We start from the raw sequence: 24883 nt of genomic DNA, 5'->3' as shown, positions 1-24883 counted from the left end.
CATGTACCTTTCAATTTTTGGAAATAATACTAACACAAGCTGAGTAAACTGAGGAAAAAAAAAAAAAGGAGTATTTGAAGCCCACAGGGCTTCTGTTAGTCCTAGAAACAAATTCCAGGAGTGAACTCCAAGACCATTACAGCGCTGTAAACTTGCCCTGTGTTGTTCTTTTGAGCTGCATCAGAGACCGTACTGTACTATGATGCTTCACAGTTCTAGGACAGGCTTATGAAGGATTCACATTTCGATCAAAAATATACTTATATATAAAAAAGAATATATATATATATTATATATAAAATCTAATTTCCAATTTTTGTATAGAACTTCCAATTACCTCAGAATGTATAGCAGCTCACTCCCTTTTTCAACTATGATTAACAAAGCTTTGAATGGACAAGAGGGCATCATCGGGCAAAGAAAAAGGGCCTTTGGAAGATGTAGAAAAGTAGATATACTTTTTGTCAATACTGGAGATTTGTCCTGATTACCACAGCTAGTGGTCTGGAAGAGATGGTACACCACTGAACCTCTTAAATAAGACAGGAGAAGATTTTATTTATGTATAAGAAAATGAAAATAAAGTTGTAATGACTAAAGAGACAGCCTTCTAGTAGTGCAGACACAACTTGAACAACTTTGTCTCACTGAGAATACACTCTTGGCTTGTTGCCAGCAACTGAATTTGGAGGAACTTCTTTGCATTCACTTAGTTTTGCTTTTTATATTGTTTAGCAAATAACTGCCCTCCCATCTCATCTGCATCACAACCTGCAAATAAATTCTTTGAGAATGTTTGTTGTTTGACAGTTGGCTACAAAATCCTGTCTAGGAATATCAATAGAGGACTAACCAAAGACTTTTCCAGGAAGGTAAGAAAAGCAAAGGTTTTGGTCTAATTTTCAATCCATTTCATACGATTTTAAGGTATTAAAATCGTTACAGGTGTAACAGCTCAGAGCACTGGTCTGCTTTGAAATTGATAAGCTGGAAGCAAAATGCTTCTGGCACAAACTCAGTTGAAAATTGAGAAATAAAGCTTGTGTGCATATGCAAAAGCTTTCTTCTACACACTCTCTGTAGATCCTGCTATAGAGGTTTAAATGTACTACTCTGAAGAGTTTTCACTCAGTCAGTTTGAACCTACGGACTCACAGTCAGCAGAAGAACAGTTAAGACTAGCCAGAAATTATCGGGATGTTCAAGGTAGAACAGTAATCTTCGGCTGTATATTCCAGCACTTTCAATATGAAGACTTCCATCTGCTAGAAACAATATATATTATTCCTGTTCAACAGGGAAACCCAGAAAAAGATCTAATGCACTTTTCAGGGAAGTATCAACCTTATGACCCACCTTTGCTGCCAAATGCTTGATACATAAAGGAATCTTTTTTAGAAGCAAATTTTAAATGGAGGAGTTTAGTGTTTGAAAATTACTATCTTCACTTAAAAAATAGCCTCTGAATTTATAATTAGATAAACCACATTTCTGACTTCTTTAGGTTGGTTAGATTTCTCTAAGTCATGCATAACCGATTCAATATCTATGAGTGAAAAAACATGCATTTCCTGTTTGAAAAGCGTACATCTACTAAAATAGATTAAAATACACTCCACGTCTCTGATCACAATCAACATTGTTCTACTTGGCAGTTAATACCACTTCTTCCAAGTTTTCTTTTTTACTTCTCCCATATGCTGTATACCAAAATTGAGGTTCTTTGGAAAGGAGAAACTGAGTTTAGCAACCTTTCTTTGCTCCACTGGATACTAAGTGAGAAATTCCATCAACTAGGATCAATTTTTGAGTATTTTGCAATCTGTAGAAAAACTGCATTGGTAGGCACCGAAAAAAAAAAAAGATGAAAGGAAGTTATTTAAATGAAATAACTCTTTAATAAAAATAGCACTATGTTGGCATTTATTTCATACATGCATTAACAGACATACTGTAGAGGGCAAAGTTATGTAAGATGTAAAGTTATGTTGGCTCTTGCTGTGAACTAACCAAAGCTGACAACACAGTAAGTCCTTTTAATATTAAGCCTAAGGTAATCAGAACTGTTGCAAGAAAAACACCAAACAGGTTGAGAGTTTCAAGACAAGCTAAAGAATTTAGGCACACATCTTCTATTAATTTACTGGAACATGTTTATCAGAAGTATATGGACTATTACAACAACAAAAAAAAATTGACTAATTAGTATCTTCATGCTCTTATTTTTCTTGATAAGAAGCTGAGATGTCTATATACCATTTTGCAAGTGGAATGAAGAAAAAGAAAGCTTAGAATTGTTAATGTGGCCATTTATACAAGTGAGTTTTGCTCCATGACAGTTATTTGGTGTTGGAGGGAGAAGACACTCAGGTTTTTTTTGAAGGAGGGATATGGGAGGGTTTTGGAACTGTTCTGAATTTTGACCAAGACTCTAAGAATCCAACCCGGCATTCCAGCTGGTCCCAGAGCACTCAACATCATTTTGTAAAACAAACATATTCTGTACACCCTTTAGGCTACAACTTAAAAATGTGGGATTGACATCACTGTCATATTTTAAGCACCCAGTGAACTCTATACCTGATGTCATAACCTTTGCTAAAGAAAAAAGTCTAAGAATCCTGCAGCAATTTTTTAGCATGTTTCTGCAGCAGCTCCAGTTCAGTAAAATTCTTGTGGTTTCTCAAAAGAGATCATCTTATTTGGCTTGGGATACACACGCAGTAACACTAAACATGGGACTTATCTACAAGCCAAGAGAGGCCAGATTCCAATATGCCTACTGAATTTTGGAAATATCAGCAAATTCAGGAAGACTTCTTGAGAAACAAGGCACTACTTGTCTAATTTAAAAATTGAGTTTTCAGATTTTACTATTAGAAATGTCAGGCTAGTAGCCCTCCCATCCATTCCCTTTTGAAAATACATCAACGTGATGGACCTTGTTAATTGGTTGCTAAGTTGCTACAACACCTAAAAGCAGTACTATGAGGGCATTTCTTCCAGGAGCAACACTGACAAAAACAATTATGGAACACAACTATGTATTCATATGGCTCTAAATACCATATGGGTAAACAGGATATTGAGACAACCTCACAGGTTTGTGCCTGAACAGTGTAATCTGAGTTTTGAAACTGCACACGAACAAAGAACAAGAAAAGACCATAAAGAACAAGAAAAGACCATTCACTGCATAACAAGAGATGAACACACATTATTCCACAATGCTCCAGTGTCCTGCGTATCCTTGTACTACTGCAAAATCCTCTGACAAAGAAATCTAACTGGTGGATTCAGACAACAATCTCAATTTAAAGTGACCCTACAGAAATGTTTCTAGATGAGAGTAAACTTTGGATGAATGACTGAAATGTAATGCTTTTCCCATGTAAAGAGTTTAAAAGTTACAAATTAAACAAAAAGAAAACTCTAACCACTGTTTCGTTTTTATAATATAGTGGACAAAAAAAATACAAGTCAGTATTCAACTTTGTAAAAAGCCATCAAAATCGAGAGGGGAAAAAAAACCAGATATCATTTGTGCACTAAAACTTGTCAAATAAAAGGCAATGCCAAATTCCTAAGTGTCAAATATATATAACAAAAACATATCCTTGCCTTTTTGTTCTTTAACATAGCTCTCCTTACAGTTGTGCATGAGCTGCAGAATCCACTGATGTTGAGCACCAATGCACTGCCAAGCAGGGTCCCCAGGCGCATGAAGATCAGAAAGATATCTGCAAAACCCAGTCCAAAAATCACAGCTCTGACTTGACACATTGAAGGCCTCATTAAAACAGACCAAAGATGTACCGAGAAATACCTCCTTTTTACATCATTTTAAAAATTCAAGAATGCTTGCTAAGACACATTCATACTCAATGCAAAGGCAAGCTTTGCATTCTCCCTTCCTAATTTAGTGAAGCAAAGTTCCATCTAAAAACACCTTGCAGAAATAAACAAATATATATATATACACACTTAATATCATGTTAATATATATTTTCAGTTATGTCTCTAGTTAAGTACTTGAGAAACCAAGTTCTTTATCTGCCAAGGTCACAGTTCAGCACTTCATGTTTCATTTGGAATCAGTGATAACATCTCAAGCATGTAAAATATCATATTTTTCATCCCACTTTATATGTCCTGATTGTATCATCATGTAACTGTAACAGGCAAGTATAGAAGGAATTAATTTTTGGATGATCATTCATTTTAGCACACACATGCACAAACAAATGTAAATGAAGCTCCTGTTTGTTTTTTGCATTAGGATGTACACACATAGTGTGAATATATATACAGAATAAGGCAAGAGATTGGGGCTTTTCTTCTTAATGGAATTTCTAACAAGTGGAAGCAAAAACACCCTCTGTCTTTGGGGAGAGAAGTGTGTTCAGAAGCCAGCTGTTGTGATTGCTAAGAGAACCCAGCAGTATAGTCCAATGTGTGGTATTCAAGACTATGCAACAACAGTACTTTCAAAATAATAGTAGAGCAGCTACTGCTTTTTAAGTATTTAATGTGTTCCATTACATTCTGCAGTAACTAGACATAAGACATTCAAAAATTCAAGATGATCAAGATGAAGTACACTGATTTATGATCTTAAGCAGTGCAGGGAGTGTATAACCCCTTTAAAAAAGCTGTATTACTATAATACTCACTTAATTAGTTAATTAGGACTGTATTGCAAAATTCTGACTTTCTTGAGAACTGTCTACAGCACTTGAACATGCAAAATAAACTGTTTGTCAAAGTACGATCAGTTGGATGGATGATGAGATTACACAACCAACCATTTTGAAACCGTGATATTTATAAATTATGAGCTCAAGTCCTTCATCAGAGTTCAGGAGGACTTTAGTCTTTGTTTAGACACAAAATAATAAAAAAAATACTGCTGGCCTTGGAAAAAATGCATCCCCTTAGCTGTTAAGTGATATGGTAAACTGTTTCTGAAGAGTATAATATAATTACCAGTGTAAATAGTGTAATAAAATAAAGGGAGAGTATGGATTGAAGCCTAATCATAAAGATATGTACCGAATTTTTGAGGTGGAAAGATATGGTGTTTCAGGTCTTGATGAGTCTTAGACACTGTAGACATACAAAACAAACATACAGAGGAAGAAAAAAACCTCACAACTTATAAATATTGCAGTTTTTATGGAAGTTATTTTATAAAGACGATTTCGTTAATTTGTTTTTAACTAAAGTGCTCTGAAGAAAGCTTTCTTCACACCTTGCCTCCAGGAAATGTACACAAGCATAACCCCATTAGAACAGCTACAGTAGTATACACTTTGTATGCAGGGCTTCTGTTAATTCATTAGCCTCAAATTATTCAAGATCTGTGCATGCCTTGCTCTCTTTTGTTATAGTGTTCTAGATGTGGAATACACCAAGGAGTTACATTAGCACAAACTGCTTTAATGTAGGCTGGGATATTGTTAATGATTCAATGCTTCTCCAGGCATGGAGCTGGAGAAAAACTAAAAAAACTCAGAATCCTAAACAGATACAGCTCCAATTCTTCCAAAGAATTCTTGGAAGAGCTTGTAAGTCTTGGCTCAAACAAATCAGAATGGCAGAATGGTTGAGGTTGGAAGGGACCTCTGGAGATCATCCAGTCCAACCCCCCTGCTCAAGCAGGGTCACCTAGAGCACATTGTATAGGATTGCGTCCAAGCTTTTCTTTAAGGTTTTCAAGATTGATATAGATTGATATAGGAAAAAAAAACAAAAAACCCCAAACAGTAACACATTCTTCAGAGGTGCAAAATGCTTAACTACTCATCTCAAAACACAGTTGTAATAATTATGTGATATTTCTATGGCACCCAAAAGAATGAGAGACACTCTGTGTGCACGTATGCTGGTTATCGTCTAGCCTCGTAAGTAATGGGACCTGAGTCTCCAATACTGCAGTTGGTCCTGTATGGATGGGTCTGGCTAGCACACAAAACACCAGGGACTTCAAACAGGTGTCAGAGAGTTTTAAGAATGCCTCACACAGTACTGCATTTGGTCGACATTTTTTAAGATAATTGAAAAAAACACTGGGAATCTTGAACCACAACAGGATTCCTACTAATGTCTAAGACTTAAAGGCTTTGAAAGTAAAGCCATCAAATCTTCCAAAGCATTTACAAGTCTGGTGCCAGGGATCATAAGGCAGACTAAGGTCTACTGGTATAAGGAGATCCAAACAACTCATGTTAGTATGCCTGAAACAAACTGCAACATCAGCTTTAAGGATGATGGAAAAACCGGGAATTTCAATGAAAACTGGGGAAATGGTTCATGCTCCAGAAACATAAACTAACTATATTATTTAGAATGAGTAGTAAAACAGCCAAAACCAAATTTGAATGAAAGTCTGGATTAAAACCTTTCTAATATAACTTGACTCACGATGACTCCATTTCAACATCAAGTCAAGATGAAATAATGAAATAACACACATTAAAAAAGAATCTATTTTGAGATCTGTAACTTATGAGTGATCATTTCAGGCTAGACTTGCAATGTGATGGTTTGGAGGAAGCATCAGAATCTAAATGTGAGTTTAAGACTAAAAAAATCAAATTAAATCCCAGTTATCTTTCATTAAATTGCTCTCATTCTAGAAGTGTTCTTTATTATTCAATAAACCATCAAGAACTATCTATTGTCATTATTTATATACTTATAAAAATCTTAAAATACTATATTTATAGCTTTAAAACATTTGTGTTTAAATCATAGTAAGAATATTCACTACACTGTTAGGAAACAGATTTAGATATACATCCAACATCATACGTCTGAAGAAGATATTAGTCAAATGATTACCTTATATAACGTTTCTGATCATGCAATGTTGATGGAGTTTCAAGCAGCTTATCCAACAGAAGTTTTCTTAAAGCTTCAATTCTGGTTTCAACTTCAGCGTAATCTAGGAGCAGGGAGAGGAAATAAATCCAATGTGTGCCGTGAGCAGTAGTGGGAACTGAAAATTAAGTTATTTTTCTAGGGCATCGGATCCTTCTGGACTTAATGCAGAATTGATATAACTCATTTTATAGCAAGTTACACCTGAAAATTTGGAATACAACAGTATTACAAAACAGAAAATTTGACTTTGAAGTCTTTCCAAAATACGTCAGTGAAGGACACTCTAAGCCATATCCTTTAGTTACTGAAACCTGTTACATGTCCAGTAACACAAAGCCTCAATAACAAATAAATAAAATTGGCTGCAATCTCCTGTTATACTTATTATTTTCTAGTACATATCTCAGTCAGAAACCTGTCAGAAATATTGTTTAGAGTAATTGTTCATAATCTAAAGAGAACTCCATATAAACAGAAACTGAAACCCACATAAAGCTCCTTAGACTATTATGCGTTTATAGCCTTGCAGTTAAAATACTGTCAGTAAATAATCTCATATCTTACATTTTTTGAATACTTGAACCTCTGTCTTTCCAAAAAGCGATTTGGCTTTTTCATAATCGTTAATGACCACGTCATAATCACCCTTAAAAACAAACAAACAAAATTTGTATTTGTCATGAAAAAGATAATGTAGACTAATTTCAGGAAGCAGAAACATAGTTTTAAAGGATTTTAAAGGATTATACCTTTTGGATATTCCTTTCGATATTTAAGGGAAGGTTGAAAAGAAATTTAAAACGCTGAAGCACATTAAGTGCATTTCTCGTTGAATCAGCTTTGTCCTTGCGACCCAGCACTTCTTGGAATAAGGTATCTGCTGTGTTACTGGCTCCTATTTTAAAAAGGATGAAAATAAGAAAAGTAAAGTAGGTAATCAGTACAAATTAGACACAAATTTTCCTCATTTTAATGACTGACACATTCATTCAAGTTTTTCAGAGCAAGTGAAAAATTATTGCTAACATTTTATTCTTTTTTTGTGTTAACATTTTGCAATTTATGAAATACTATTTCAAAGTGAACCACTTAGCATTTTAATGTGGTAAGATCCCTGTGCAATTAAAAACAATCACACTCCCCTATTTCAAATGCTTAACTTCTTTTCAGATATTTTATAGTTTGCTTTGGCTCCTGATCTACATTTTACAGCTAAATTATGCATTTCAGGATATAGAAAAATCATACAAAGTTTTCTTTTTAGAATAGTATAATTTCATAATGTTAATTAGTGTCATAGCTTCAAGAGTTATCACTGTGGGTTTTGTAAACATAATTTTTTTGTGTTTTTAAATTAAATCTATAGAATGATTAAAACTGTTTGATATTTAAATGAGTCATTATTCAAAGTACCAATGATTAAATCATAGACAATAATGTTATTGAGACTATAACTAGCTGGGCACTGTAATAGAATAAACATAAATTGTCTTCACATTACTTTAAATCTCTTACTGGCTTCATTGCATACAGGATCAAGCTCTTGGTCAACAATTTCATGGAACAAAGTTTCTACATTATGTATGAATATTCTTCAATAAATACATTCTTAAAACCTTTTTTATTCAGACTACAAAGTATACTACCTTGTACTAAAGATTCCCCATAATTTCCTTTCTCTGAATAACAGAATTTCATTTATAGTAGAGAAGATTTACATCGCATGCAAATAAATGCATTTTTCAACTTGTGGCTTATTTTTAATTAGTCAAAGAAACAAAAAGTGGAACTGTTTTAGCCTTTTTGATCGCTGCCTGTAAAAGTTTCTACATTATCTGGTCTAGTGACTATACTTTAAGCAAAGATGAAAAAAATTACATCAGTCTCACTGGGTGGCGTGCATGCCATTTTCTCTAGTCAACACTGTGGGTGGCCTGCTCATGTTAAAAGTAGTCTTTGTGAAATAATTGTTATATCTAAATAATGTTTAAACTTCGTTGAAATTTTGAAGCCCTGATGTAAAAAAATGTTTTGTGAGGATTGCTATTTCTACTACATACTATTTAGCGTAAAATACTTTAATCTATTAAGTAGAAATACACAATGAAACAGCTAGCTGGACATTTAAATGCAGACCACAGATAAAGTTGGATTTTCTTTTTCTTGAGGTTATAATAGATGCTTGTTTCATAAATCCTTCTAGTAAACAAAATTTGTTTTGTTTGAATTCATATGTTTCTTGTCCATACTTTTAACAGCCAAGTAACAAGCAACGTACTATTTTTGGTGATTACAGTTATATTCATAAAGCATTTTTCTTTACTCAATACAAGACAAACTTTTTAAAAGGTAATTGAGAACTGCAGAAATTGCACAGTGACATCCATCTTTAGTTTAAAAGAAAATACATCTTGATTTCTTTAAGACATAATTTGCTGTATAAATCCTCAGTTCAAGTAAATGATTTTGCAAATTTTTCTATGGACTCTGTTTTACTTAAATAACTTGTTTGAATCTCTAAACATCTTAATCAAATTCATTACTCTGCAGGAAAGATCTTTCATTTTAGATTAAAAAAAAAATTGTAACATGTCCTCCCTTCTTCTCTTCCAAATCCCTTCTACATTAACAACCTTTATCTCTTGATTACTGATGAATAATCTAAACATAAATAATGCAAGTCCTATGTTGATTAACTGTGTTTTCACAATAGAGGATTTGTACTGTGTACAAATTTTCTTTTTACCTCAAAATAAAGCTCTAATTATCCAACATTGTCTTTCATAGAGCCTGATAGAAACACCACATAATGGAGAGAATTGACCTCCTTTAAGATACAATTCTTTGTGAAATTAATTACACCACACCACATATTTTTATAAATAAATACACATATATATCTATTTAATATCTTATTTAACATATTTAATTGCACCTCCAAACACTTATAATTACACCTATAACACCAGATTCTGCTATCCTATGCAGTTTCAATCCAACAATTTGGCAAACTATTTTAATGTATTCAGATGCTGTAGAAAACATCCTTAGTCTTAGGACTCTCTAATCAGGCTCACAAAATACGTCTCTCAAAATATGCACCTACAGTAAATAAAATGCAAAATTTCATTAATGATTTGAGGACAGTTTTGAAAACAGGCCCTTTAACTCATGGATTACAGAAGCACTTGAAAGTCAATTCTTTATAGAATAGTAACTAAGGACACTTTTGAATGGCCAGAAAAAAAACAAGGCTTTCATCCTAAACTACTTTGCATAATATTGTTTACTCTTTTTAAATCCCTGTATTCCTACCCCCTGCCTCCCACCAGTCATGACTTGCAAAGTATCAGAAGGAAAAGGAGCCAATTCTTTTCACAGCCGAGCTAAACCTAATACCACTCTGAAGTGGCTGGCACAAGTTCCTCTAAAGGGCCAGCTTGCAAAAGATGATCCTCATCATTTGCATACAGATTTCAGCCAGCATTTATCAAATGAAAAAGTAATTGTATATTACAGGTAGGTCTGTCTCATATTAGTCTGTGACCCTGCAAGATTTTATAGCTTCACTCATTTACATTAAAATCTGTTACATATTTTTGTCAAAGGGAAAGTGCTCTCCAAAGGATCTGTGCTTGGTGCGTGGCCTAGTATTGATACAGAGTACTGGGGACTGCACCTACGAATGTCATTAATTGCTTTTTTCCTCTACCCTATTTGTATCAAGCAGATTTTGGCACACAAGCCATTCAGACAGCAAATATATGCACGTCAGGTTTTGCATTCCAGGTGACAACAGGATGGGGAAGAACAATGTTCAAAACTACACCTTTGCTGTGAACGTTAATGTATTACTAATGAGCAAAACTAAGGGTGTTCACAAAAAACAAACACATAAACAAAAAAACCTGCTTTCCTTCTGCTCCACACGAACAGTCACCGCTTTATTCATACAAGAGAACAAAAACAGTGAACTTCCATGTCACTTTCCCTTTTTCAGAAAATACACTCAGACTTTCCAACACAGAGTCAGCTATCTGGATGTCATTCCTGCTTATTGATACAGCACTAAGGGAAACATCCCTTCCTCTGTGAAAAAAATCACAATGAAACAAAGTAAAATTATCTTGGCAAAATTCCCAGAATTAAAAAAAGTAACTTTTTGATCTGATGAAACACATACCAAACTGCAGTAAATTCAAGTAATCTTTCTCAACAAAATCCTACAACTAATACACAGAAACACAGAAAAGAAGGTATTGATAGCTTCTCAGAAGTTTCTAAAAGAATACTAATTTCAAGTAGTCTGAATGACAGCACATTAAATGAAAAATATCCTATTAATAGACCTTGTTACTGCAAACAGAATTTGTATTTTTCTCCTTTGCTAAAAGTTTTTACAATCTTGGTATTTAGTTTTGCTCATCCTTCTACAGCTCTATCTATGTCTTTTGTTTTCTTTGTACATTTAAAATTGAGATGCCACCAAAATTCATTTAAATTGAACGCTGTAGGCTTCTTTTTATTTTCTTTGTTAACACAAACTCAATCCTTTGTCCACTGAAATTCAGGGCAGAAGTTGCCACTTTTTTCAAAAAGTGTAGTATCACACCCTAAAACCACTACCATCAAAAGGGAAATGGCAAGAGAGAGTGTACTGTTTTCTGCTTTCTACCATATTCCAAGAAATATATTAAAACTTGTTATAAAGTCCAAAGTCCATAAATAGTTGCTGGTAGACAGACAAAACTTACTGTTCAGTACATTCTCCAGTTTTTGCGTCATGGATCCTTCTACTTTTTCCGTTCCATCCGCTTCCAGTTTTTGATGAATTGCTGAAATAAAGTGTCTAGTTAAAATGCAGAACATTTTAATAGGTGGGAATACATTACATCAAAGTGACACTTTTAAACATTTTTTCATATTTAAAATAAAGTGTTATTTTTCTTGTTAGACATAAAAAATACAAACATGTTTCATGGCAGCATAGTCTAGTGGAGCACAGGGCTGAGAGCCAGATGCTGCAGAACTTTAACCATTACTTTAACAGACTTCCTGTACGTACAACCCTTAAAAAAAATAAAACCTGGGGAGAATAATCCTGATTAGCTATCGTGTAGTACAGGTATTAATTCTACCCAGTATTTTGAAAAGTAAGCATCATTCAAACACAAAATAATTTTGCTTTGTGGGGCAAAACTGGCCTTTTAGACTGATCTCTCAGAAAAGGTATTACCAATAATTAAAGAGTAGAAAAAGAGCCATAGGGAATCCAAGTGACCTCAAAATCAAGTGTTAGAAACCTCCCCAAATAAGTTGTTTTCATCTGTAAGAATGCAATCACAAAGCACTTGTGCAATTTCAGTGTACCTTGTAGCAACATCCTGCATTAACCACTACACAAAAGCACTGTGGTGCTTTTGCTGAAAACCACATGAAAATGGGGGGTGGGGGGAGGGGTTGCTTTGTTTTTAGAAGATGCTATTTTTTCCTGTGCTAAAATGCCCAGAGTCCAAATTCTTGTTTCCACGTGGTATTACTAATGGATGTGGAAAAATTTAGTATCAGCATTAATTTGTTGTTTTCCTCATAATTTCTTTGAAAGGAAGGGACAGATTTACCAGCAGACTCTGACTACACTATACCACTCTGGAAATACAGGCAGCAAATGGAGTGTAGATATTGCTTTCTTCTACTTCCTGTCTCTTATTCAGTCTCCCTTTCCTCTTCCTCTCTGTTGAGTGCAACTGGCAGAAATCATTATTTTTTTGTTTTGTTTTTTAAAGATTACTAGTAATCTTGCATACTTGCATCCTGCATATATAAAATAATTATTTTAAAATCATATGATTTCTTTTAAAATTTTTAATCTATTAACATACATAAAATTTTCTATCAAGTAACCATCAGCTTCTGTTGCTTAAAAAAAAAAAGTTTCCCCATCAGTTTCAGCTGAGAGGTCTTCTAAAAAATTGCTATTCCTTCCCACTAGTTCTCAGAATGAAGTGAAGCTACCCATGCAGACAGTGGTGCTCTGTGCTTTTAAGAAAGTGAATAATGATACATTTTAGTTCAGAACACAAATACATTCTTGAAACCAATCTCCCAATTGTCCCCAATTATCTTGCCTTGGTTTGCACGACAGAGCAATCTTGGAGTGCTTGAGCTGGATTCTTTTAAGATGAAAGTGACTGAGAAGATGCACCCCAGGAGCACACTTAAAGTGCTCCAACAGGTACTCGGCATTCAGTCCACAGGGTGATACTCAAGCTAGTCTGAAGAAGCACCCTGGAGGGTGAATAACAGGTACATCAGGTTCTCATCACCAACTGTCTTCCTCTACAAATCTATTCCTATTTGCCCCCGCTACGCAGACACAGCCTAAGAGCAACAAGTAAACAGAGACAAACTAACTAGTAAGGCAAGCCTGTGGCCTCAATCCTACTGTAAAGAGTGAGAGATGGCGGCTATTCTGAAACCGGCTGGTGCTTTATGATAGTATCCAGCCTCTTTCAAAGAAGGAGTTTTCATTTAAAAAGAAAAAAGGCAAAAAAGAGAGGGCAAAAGAAAAGAGAGAAAATTCCGTTATTCTCAGACAAACACAACCCTTCAAATGGAGCCTAAACACAAAATTTCAGGAAGCTTTGTTTTCTCAAAAATGCAACAGAGCCTCTTTATTTTTTTTATTAAAATCACTACAGGAAAAAAAATCTGATTTAGGACACCATATTTCTTAAGATAATCCACATTTAAATTCTTCCATATGTTCAGGAATAGAAAACTATTTTAAAGATTGCGTATTCTTGAATCATAGCACATATTTTATAGATAACATGGACATCATTTACTTCTGAGAATATATCTTCATAATTTTATAACAAAAACATTACAGGTTCTAATGATATAACTCCATTTATATGCATGAGTTCTGGTCATGTGTAGCACAGTTACAGTACTGCAATCTAAGTTACATACTGAACAACAAGTTCATCAGAACAGCAACCAAAACATAAGCAGTTATTTTTAAACCAAGTGTTGTAAATATTATTGGAACACTGTCAAATGGTAACTATTTGAATTTAAATATATTCAAATCATGTTCTGAAGTGTATTTTCAAAAGATATTTTCTACATGGCTGTGGATAAAAATAAGTTATTTATTGTCTCAAAGATTTTTTAAATGCAATACTTTGTAAGTATTAATTACATAGCATTAATTGCTGACCAAATAATTAAAATGCTACTCCTGAAGGGGAGACAACTCAAAATTTCCACAACTGAACCATAACATCTAAACCTCCCTCAGAAACAGTTTTTATTGTAAAATATATGCAAAACATGATCAAGATTTCCTTTAATGGACTGAACAGTAAGTTCTGAAAGACTGTCATTTAACATGTTACCAGTTTAAATAACATTAAGCCATGAAATGCATTTTTTTTAATTTTGAAAGCAGCTTATTCAGAAATTGTATCATGATCATGAATCAGTTCCTGAAATTTTTAAAATGCATCTTCTCCAAAGCAGTTCTCTTCATCATCTCCATTAGATAAGAAGATACAATAGCCATACTATTCCCTCCTCTTCCTTTTGGGAAATGGAACATTACATTTTTCACGCTGGTAGGTTTTAAAGGTAGTGGATTGGCATAAAGTGTTTGAGATTCTCTGCTTGAAAATAGTGTTGTTGCAAATCCAGGAAGAGTTATCACATTAAGCCAGCGCACAGGTATTCCAGAAGAGAACAAGATGTCTACAAGGGGGAAAATATTTATGCTTTTTTTTTTTTTTCAATAAGGTGTTAAGTTCCAGGAAGGAGGAAAGCACTGTGTGATATAAGTAAAGGCATCTTAAACATACATAACAGGTAGGGTAAACCAAAAGGAATTTTTGGACCACTGTCTCAATTAAAGTATCTTAGGACATAATGAAGAAGTGTAGACCTACCTAAATTACTCTCGATACACATAAAAGGACCTGTTGAATTCCTTACTACATATTTAACAAGCTACTTTCTTTCTTCATGTATTGATGCTACTTCTATCCATTAAATTCAGATATAGCAATAAGGCATGCATATGTATGCCAAAGTTGGGCTACGAAAAAAAGATTTTAAGTTTTCAGAGTGAAAAATGTTATGAAAAATTTTTTTTAGTAGAAAGTCTAAACTTTGTTTGCATGAAATAATTTTTGGAAAGTTAAGTAAGCGTTCCTTCCACACAGGACCCTCTGACTTATAAGTCTAGACAAATAAAACTATATGCAGTAAAGAAAAATATCTGTTGACCTAATCTGCTGGGAAGGAATTTAGAGATACTCTTTACGTGAGAGAGCAACTGGAATGTATTGAGCTGTGCCTAGGGGTGGATGAAGAGCGAGTCGAGAGCTTATGGGTAAGGATCAAAGGGCAGGCTAGCATGGGTGATACTGTTGTGGGTATTTGCTACAGGCCACCTGATCAGGAAGAGGAAGTCGATGAGGCCTTCTACAGACAGCTGGAAGTAGCCTCACGATCCCAGGCCCTGGTTCTCATGGGGGACTTCAATCACCCTGATATCTGCTGGAAAGACAACACAGCTAGGCACAAACAGTCCCGGAGGTTCCTGCAGAGCACTGGTGACAACTTCTTGACACAGGTGGTGGAGGAGCCAACAAGGAGAAGGGTGCTGCTGGACCTTGTACTAACAAAGAAAGAAGGACTGGTGGAAGATGTGAAGGTCAGGGGCAGCCTTGGCTGCAGTGACCATGAGATGGTGGAGTTCAGGATGCTGCGAGGAGGCAGCAGGGCACTAAGTAGGATCGCAACCCTGGACTTCAGGAGAGCAAACTTTGGCCTCTTCAGGGACCTACTTGGAGGAATCCCATGGGTTAAGGCCCTAGAAGGAAGGGGCGTTCAAGAGAGCTGGTTAATATTCAAACATCACCTCCTCCAGGCTCAAGAGCGGTGCATCCCTATGAGTAGAAAGTCAAGCAAAGGAGGTAGGAAACCTGCATGGATGAACAAGGAGCTCCTGGCAAAACTCAACCAGGAAAAGGAAGTATACAGAAAGTGGAAAGGGAGACAGGCCAATTGGGAGGAATATAGGAACGTTGTCAGAGTATGCAGGGATGTGACGAGGAAGGCTAAGGCCCGTTTGGAATAAAATCTGGCAAGAGATATCAAGGACAACAAGAAGGGCTTCTTCAAATACATCAGTAGCAAGAGGAAGACTAGGGAAAATGTGGGCCCTTTGCTGAATGGGGTGGGTGCCCTGGTGACAAAGGATGCAGAGAAGGCAGAGTTACTGAATGCCTTCTTTGCTTCAGTCTTTCCTGCTCAGGCCAGCCCTCAGGAACCCCAGACCCTGGAGGCAAGAGAAAAAGTCTGGAGAAAGGAAGACTTTCCCTTGGTTGAGGAGGATCGGGTTAGAGATCATTTAAGCAAACTTGACACCCACAAATCCATGGGCCCCAATAGGATGCACCCACGAGTGCTGAGGGAGCTGGCAGATGTCATTGCTAAGCCGCTCTCCATCATCTTTGAAAGGTCATGGAGAACAGGAGAGGTGCCTAAGGACTGGAAGAAAGCCAATGTCACCCCAGTCTTCAAAAAGGGCAAGAAGGAGGACCCAGGGAACTACAGGCCAGTCAGCCTCAGCTGCATCCCTGGAAAGGTGATGGAGCAGCTCATCCTGGAGGCCATCTCCAAGCATGTGGAGGACAAGAAAGTGATCAGGAGTAGTCAGCATGGCTTCACCAAGGGGAAATCATGCTTAAACAATCTGATAGCCTTCTATGATGGAATGACTGGCTGGGTAGATGAGGGGAGAGCAGTGGATGTTGTCTCCCTTGACTTCAGCAAGGCTTTTGACACTGTCTCCCAAAGCATCCTCATAGGCAAGCTCAGGAAGTGCAGCTGGATGAGTGGACAGTGAGGTGGATTGAAAATTGGCTGAATGGCAGAGCTCAGAGGGTTGTGATCAGCGACGCAGAGTCTAGTTGGAGGCCTGTAGCTAGCGGTGTCCCCCAGGGGTCAGTACTGGGTCCAGTCTTGTTCAACAACTTCATCAATGACCTGGATGAAGGGACAGAGTGCACCCTCAGCAAGTTTGCTGACGATACCAAACTGGGAGGAGTGGCGGATGCACCAGAGGGCTGTGCTGCCATTCAGAGAGACCTGGACAGGCTGGAGAGGTGGGCGGAGAGGAACCTCATGAAGTTCAACAAAAGCAAGTGCACCTGGGGAGGAATAACCCCATGCACCAGTGCAGGTTGGGGGTTGACCTGCTGGAAAGCAGCTCTGCGGAGAAGGACCTGGGAGTGCTGGTGGACACGAAGTTAAGCATGAGGCAGCAATGTGCCCTTGCGGCCAAGAATGCCAATGGTATCCTGGGGTGCATCAGGAAGAGTGTTGCCAGCAGGTCAAAGGAGGTAATCCTTCCCCTCTACACAGCCCTGGTGAGGCTGCATTTGGAGTACTGCGTCCACTTCTGGGTTCCCCAACACAAGAGAGACATGGAGTTACTAGAGCGAGTCCAGCAAAGGGCTACTGAGATGATGAAGGAACTGGGGCATCTCTCTTATGAGAAAAAAGCGAGAGTGCCAGGATCGTTTAGTCTGAAGAAGAGAAGACTGAGGGGGGATCTTGTCAATGGGTATAAATATCTGAAGAGAGGGTGTCAAGAGAATGGGGCCAGACTCTTTTCAGTGGTGCCCGTGATAGGACGTGAGGCAACGGGCACAAACTGAAACACAGGAAGTTCCATCTGGACACAAGAAAAACTTTTTTACCATGAGGGTGACTGAGCACTGGAACAGATAGCCCAGAGAGGTTGTGGAGTCTCCTTCTCTGGAGATATTCAAAACATGCCTGGATGCAATCCTGTGCAATGTGCTCTAGGTGACCCTGCTTGAGTAGGGGGTTTGGACGAGATGATCTCCAGAGGTCCCTTCCAACCTCAGTGATTCTGTGACTGATGTTATTCTTTCATTTTGGACTAAAACCATGTAATGGTGGGCTACTGTAGTTTGGATGATTCGCCTTCTCATCACCATTTCCAAACTGCATGCTTCCTTGTGCTGGATCTAGAAATCACACAAATGCAGGGCAGAAGCAGTGAGCCGATCTTGTGGAAAACTAACTCAGCAAAAGAAAAGAGGTTTTTTTATTCATCAGTGAGTTTGTCTAAACCAAGCCACAGCAGCACCATTGCAATGCAACAGAAGAGAAAGGAGTGTATGGCTAAGGACAGGTGGAAAGCAAGCCTACATCTCTGTCAGCAGCCAGTAGTTAGATTAACTTCAGCTGCAGCTTCACACGGCAGCCACTAATGAGCCGAGGGTAAGAAGAGCAAGGAGAAAGTTTTAGGGTTCCCTCTGAAGGCTTGAAAAAGAGAGAGATGGGAAGGACTTTATTCCTGAACTGTGAGTCACCTGGACTTACTTGATATGAACTATACAAGTTGGAACAGCAGTTGAGGTCACTTCTCAGCATTTCCAAACCTAGCAGAGCCCATTTACAATTACAAGAAGCTTTATGGTAAGAAGCATACAATAAATAAAGTGAAGATGGTCTGGGTCTACACACTTTGACCATGTCCAGAAAATTAACTGCTTTTTGTACTATCCTTGTCAATAGGTGTTCCAGTTTCCCAGCTAAGTCAGAGTATTTGAAGGCTTGCAAACTTCACAGCTTCAGTGAAACACTAACTTTTGATAGGCAAGATACTAAGCTTAGAGCTCACAAGCTCTAAACTGTGACCAAATACTTCAGGATTTTGTCAAAACACAAGCAATAGTTTAATCTGGCAAATAAACCAAAGTATAGGCTCGTAGTAAAATAAACTGCAATTAAATTCATTGCTGCTTGTGTAGAAAACAATTTGATTTCTTCTAAGGAAGGATATGGTTTGCTACTTGGGCAACTGTAAATCTGTAACAAATTAAACCACACTTGTCAGGGTCAGGCAATTTTTGACTTGCAAATTTCATTTTGATTTACTCATTGGATTTTTTTTTAGATGCATTTTGAGATAAGCACCAAGGAGTGGTATTCTCAAAACTTCCTCTGCCTAACTCTGCTCAAAGCAAAACAGATGTGAGTTTTTTACCATTTTCTAATGAGAAGAGGGATAGACATGCATTTAGCATATCTAAAAATCTTATCCATTTGCACAGAAATATGGTTAAAGAAAAAAAGGGACCCAAAACATATCAAACCTTTTTAATCAGATGCAGAAAACAAGAGGAAAAAAAGGACAAAAAGGAAAGATTGATTCAGCAAAGTAGTTCTGAAGATGTTAATGTGGTAACCATGAAGAACTTGGCACTAAAGCATAGTAATGGAAGGAAGAACAACACATGTTAACATGCTTCCAGGATTCCAGCAAATGCATGAATGAAAATGCCTTTGTTTTCCTGGTGAAAAATATTAAATATTTTCTGTAATTTGAAGAGAAGTCTTCTGAATTTGAGAATTCTTCTCAATGAATTTGAGAATTCTTCCTGAATTCCACAGGAGTGCATAACTGTTTATGATGAGCAAAGCAACACAAAGACAGCTAGTCATGATCAGAGTTGATAATACATTACACTATAAAAACCTAACGGACCTAAAAGTTTGTTACTATGGCCAATAAACAGTACTGCTAAGTATTAATTTTTCAGCGATTTCTGGATATTTTTGTGAACTGCAGGGTAAAGGTGGCTTTACTCTGTGAAACGTTGCCAAGCTAAGCAAAAATTATAAAATACTGAAGTAAATGTTGTATTCCCTTTAATCACTGTTTTGTGTTTTACTTCTTTAGCTTTTACTTTTTCAAGTTTGTTTCCCCAGCACAGTGGCAAAAACCTAATAAAATAAAGAGACTTAAAATTATGTATAAAAAATTAAAGTACAATACTGGGAGGGAAGGCTTTATGGAAATAGGAGACCAAACATCATAGTCTAAAAAAATTGTGAGGCCTTAATACTTTGCTCTCATGGAGCACACAAGCAAGTGTGACATTTCTAGGGAAATATCTCAGAAATAGACAATAAAAATAGTGGATCCACTTATGGATCCACTAAAAATTCCATGGTTGGACTGAGGCTATGCCAGGGTACACGAGAATTTTAGAGAATGGGAAATGCTATTCCCTTATTACCTACACACTGCTAACCTCTTGGATCTGTGAAAGCTAACGGTAGGAATAAAAGCAGCTTTTAAACATTGCATGCAATCTAAAAATGGAATTGAAATCAAAATGGAATGATGCAACACGAAACTAAGCCGTTTAGATGGTGTGTAGGTCAAATCTGGGTCAAGTTTACTCTTAGGTCTTTTTTTGCACACTTGCCATCAACTGCACTATTTGCTATTTGAAAATTAATTCCAAAACTAATCTTTCTTTTTGATGTTTTAGTATTTTTCAAGTAAAATACCAATAAAATATATTTGAAAAAACACAAAGTCACAAAACATGACAGGCATGTGGTAGCTGAAAGCTGCTAGTAGTTAGTCACCAGCTGACATCTGTAAAGATGATTACTGATTTAAAAGAAACCACATGAGCAGTTAGCATTAGGACAGATACAGGCCTGGACACAGAAATTTCACCATGGACCAAGACAATTTTACTGAGAAGTTTTCCACTTTTTCAAATTAGACCATCTTTTGCTTGAGACACTGGGAAAAAAAAAACATTAGAAACTGCTATCCTAGAACATCTATGAAAGAAAAGTTTGAGTCTTTTGTCCATCAGGGTAGCATAAATTTTATTTATTTACAGTTGCATTACAGTAACAATTGGTCTGCTATGGAAACTATCACAGGCATTGCATGAAGAAGAAGCATCCACCTGAGAGTATACTACCTACCACCCAGTTACATACTTCACTGGAGAGTCTTTACCAGGTCATCTCTCTTTCAGCATATATTGCTCGTAGCAAACACTTTTTCTCCTAGCCATCTAGCAGTGCAATATCAGAACACAGGTTTTCAATAAGCAAACTTAAATCAGCATGGCTATTCTTTCGTCATTGTGCATATGTGAGAAGGCCAATAAACATAAGGATAAAATATGTAGCTACAACGGGGCAGTTGCTTCTTATTCAGCTTCTCTGTATAATATAGCACAAAGATATCTTGAGGCTTCAGACATGAGCATCCACTTGGAAAGCTGGACAGTGAGCTTAGAGCATATTCCTTCATGACTACTTGGAGGCATGATCTTAACTCAACCTGAAGTAAGCTACCTTGCATCTACTGTGGGGCACATACATGCATACAAACTGTTACCTTAAGGTGGCTAACATGCTGTAAAATACATGTCAGATACATGCTGTATCCTAATTTATCTTGGGGCAACTTGTTCCTGTGGCCCTGTTGTTTCTGACCTCTCTGAATTACTGTAATGAAAATTTCTAGCAATAAAAGTGCACTGGTTTTTTTACCCCAAGACGACTATTTCCTACTGCTTGAAGCAGGATGAGAAAGACAACATTAATGGACACACACCACTGAGAGCACTCAACAAAGAACTACTCTAGCTATTTCAAGTCAGCTGTATAACATGTAAGTAGTAATCATATGTCAGAATTTGATTTACTCAAATCCATACAATTAATGAAAATTCATACTATTTGAGAAAATACATTTGAGACTGTAGAGTAAGGTGAAAATGAAATGAGCAATCGAATATAAATTAGATATATTAAAAAACAAAACCGTGACAGGAACAAAAGCTGGCAAAACAGTCTGACACCTTAGTACCTAGCAGAAACAGTCATGGACTAACATTTCGCTGGACAAACAGACAAAAAGATAAAAGAGACTGTGAACTGAGATAAGAGTAACAATGCAAAAAAGCACTTTAAAATTAGCTGGTCGTCATTGGCTAATTTATTTGCAAATAGAATCACCAACGAAGAATTAGTTGCATGCATTCTCTTTAAATTCAAACATAACTTCTCATTCCTCTCTGCACCCCAGAGTTCAAGAAAAATGTTAAGTCGAATCAAAAACTGTTTTTGAAGTACACAAGAAACAGAAGCAAAGGAACATTTATATCACAGACAAACATCAGCTTTTAGTTTCCCAAATTCCTAATCTGACTCAGAATTGAATAAAGATGCAGTGGTTTCTTTTGTTTTAGTTTTAGAGAAAATGCATTAAACAGACATAATGCCAGCACAACATGTTTACTCATACTGAACCAGACCCTGGATCATTGACATGCTCATCCTAGAACTGGCCTTATGGGATGGCATGCAGAAATACTCTGCAGGAAGCAGAAGTATGCATTGGCCAGACAGAGGATCATCCCACCCAGGCAAGCATTATCCCACCTTATGTATTAGGCAAGATATTGCACAAAAGGCCAGTTATGGTCAAAGTACTCCATTATACTGGCTTTCACAAAGACCATATGGCCTTCCAAGTGGAAAGGAGAAAAGGAACAGAGCTATGGTAGCTAGCAGTGCCTCTTTCCTATAGAGTTTTTCTGAAAATCATTTAAAAGGTGTTTTTAATTGCACTGCACCAGAAGAACTGTTGCCATGACAAACCAGAGCATCAAATACAAACCTCAAATTTGTTCAACATATCCATGTTTCAAAAAACAACGCAATATCTTCCTTCCTGGCCAATATGATTCTCAAATATTTGCATGTTTTTGCATAACTGAGCAAGTGAAGTGGCCATTTCCCTATTTTTTTTCCTTTTATTAAATAAAAAGAAACTCCGCAGCCTAACATTTCCAAAACAATTATATTCAAAAAGTATATAGTAAAAGTATAGTAAAAGAAAAAGTATAAGTATATTCAAAGTAAATTTATTTCCTAGCCTTCCAAAGACTTCTGGGTGGGGCATCATTTGCTCACGACAATAAAACATTACATCTCTGCAATCTTATAAACAGCAGCCCTTTTGGGAATGCTGCTTTCTAGGTTGCAATTAGAATTATGGGAAATAAATCAGTTTAAGTCCCTGATGTTGACAAGCAGGTCAAGTTGAGGTGAGCCCAGTTCCCCTCAGCTCAGTTTACAGCTCCCTTCAGCTGATGAAACAAACTTCCTGTCGAACATCTCCTCTGCAGCAAAGTCACTGTCAAAACTGTCAGCCAAGCTAACAGAGAAAGAGACATGAGGATCTGATAAGGCAATTCTGTTTTCCAAGAAATTAAACCAAGCAGCAAGGGTTCTGGCCTATCTGGCCTTTTATTTTCTCAGTAAACACTTTCTAAATCACATAATACAATAAGCATCTTGGTATAACTTATGGTTTTAGTTGCTTACGGGTGAAAAGATTGTAACTAATTTAAATGTGTGATACAGTCCGATAACACATGCAAAATAAAGCTGATCTTACCGATCCCTGCTAATGAGAAAAGCAACACCAAAATGAGCAATTAAGGGTTTCCCAGATCAAGTTCATATAGTTGAAAGAAACATTTTTAAAAGTTTATGAGTTAAAAAAGCAGGTAGACATGCATGTTAAAGAAATAGCTATGAAATACCTGGTAAAGGATAATACCTCTTAGGATGAATTTCCTACAAAAAAGAATATCCCACACCAATTTCGAGAGAGCTAGGAGAAATAACCATACACAGATAGCTCTGCTCTACAACAACAAAAAATGCCAACATGGAAATGGAACAGACCTATGATTTGCAAAGAATAATCATCAGGATTGGAGGAAGTGTTCTGGGATATTTGGAGGGAAAGACTGACAGCCTAAATTTTCTCCATCAACAAAAACGTGACTTTGGAGAACACATTAGATTTTGGAACACCTTCCCAGATGAAGTGGGCAAAAAAATTCAACAAGCTCAGGACATTTAAACTGTACTGAAAGACTAACAAACTAGATGTGATCCATTATGGTTTTCTTAAGTTGCTTTTCGCCTGTGACAACTTGTGCTTAGCAACTATAAATGAAACAGTTTGCAGAACCAATCCCATGTCCCTAAGAATTTGTGCTGAAACCACATTTCAGCTTTCAAATACAAACTGTTCTTGATGTGACTTTGTTTAAATGCATACAAGTTCTAGTTGAACCTTTCTAAAAGAGAAAATAAGACACACAAGTTCCCCTTTACTTGTATATGAATAGAAAAGTGGCATTATATCACCTTGTACAAACATGGTATAAGCAGCAGAGTGTAATGGGATTTTTAATTTAATGAGAGCTCTTCTGTTAAAGAGTTTAAATTTCCTAACTGGATGCCTAGATTTCATGTGTTGTGTGACGTGAGTTTTTTTGCTTTTTGTTTTTTTCAAGTTTTGACATCTGAGCCATTTCTCCAGAACAATACTAATAATGCTCATGCTGAATACTTGTCATTTTTTTTTTGGAGGAAACTGTAGTAATCAAATGCTTTGGAGAAAAAACTTGACTTGTTCAATATGCTTTTTTGCTGCTGCTACCGAAACTCTCTCCATATCCTTGCAAGTTAGCTGTTCCTTGCAACTATTATAGGTACAAGTCTTTCAAAAGATAAGCATTTTTTTTTTCCAGCTAGACTCCCTTAAAAACATTCTGCATATATGGGAAGACGGGACAAATGAGAAGCTCTGCATTATAAAGCTGAAATGTGTATATATACTTTTTTTTTTAGAGTGAAAAGAATCAAAAGCACTTCTGTATATGCAATTAATAGAAAATTTCATCAGGAAAAAGGAAATCAAAATGCTACAGAAGGCAGCTGTGACCTGCACTACATCCTCATTAACAGTGTGGTTTCAGAAGTTAAAAATAAATACTGTATTAATTATTGTAAACTACTGTATTGATTTTACAAGTCCCTGGAACTCCAGTGTTATTGATTTATATGTATAAGAGATTAAGACTTGAAGTCTCTAATTTTCTTCGACAATAACATCAAGGCCATTCTTTCTCAGTAATATTTTAATTCATTATTTAGAATGACACAAGCTACACATTTTTTTCCTTTTGAATACTTACAGGAGATCCCTGGGAGGAAAATAAAAATATGCCATTTTGATTGCAGACATGAAGTGTCACTAAGACCCACATCA

The 24883-nt window shown here is 36.5% G+C and overlaps 1 protein-coding gene across 1 annotated transcript in view; it reads right to left on the bottom strand.

The window, feature by feature from the left end:
* The window catches only part of EXOC2 (exocyst complex component 2), a 143424-nt gene that overhangs the window by 77521 nt on the left and 41020 nt on the right, over nt 1-24883 (bottom strand). Inside the window, exons 7-11 of the mRNA XM_013942074.2 lie at nt 11640-11720; nt 7635-7780; nt 7450-7531; nt 6844-6946; nt 3622-3740 (exon numbers count right to left, since the gene is read on the bottom strand). Coding sequence (XP_013797528.1) covers nt 3622-3740; nt 6844-6946; nt 7450-7531; nt 7635-7780; nt 11640-11720 — 531 coding nt within the window. The remainder of the gene's footprint in view (nt 1-3621; nt 3741-6843; nt 6947-7449; nt 7532-7634; nt 7781-11639; nt 11721-24883) is intronic.

The sequence above is a fragment of the Apteryx mantelli genome, chromosome 2 (genome assembly GCF_036417845.1).
Source record: "Apteryx mantelli isolate bAptMan1 chromosome 2, bAptMan1.hap1, whole genome shotgun sequence".
Taxonomy (NCBI): Eukaryota; Metazoa; Chordata; class Aves; order Apterygiformes; family Apterygidae; genus Apteryx; species Apteryx mantelli.
Note: the sequence above shows the minus strand (reverse complement) of the source record. Positions and strands in the feature narration are given on the sequence as shown.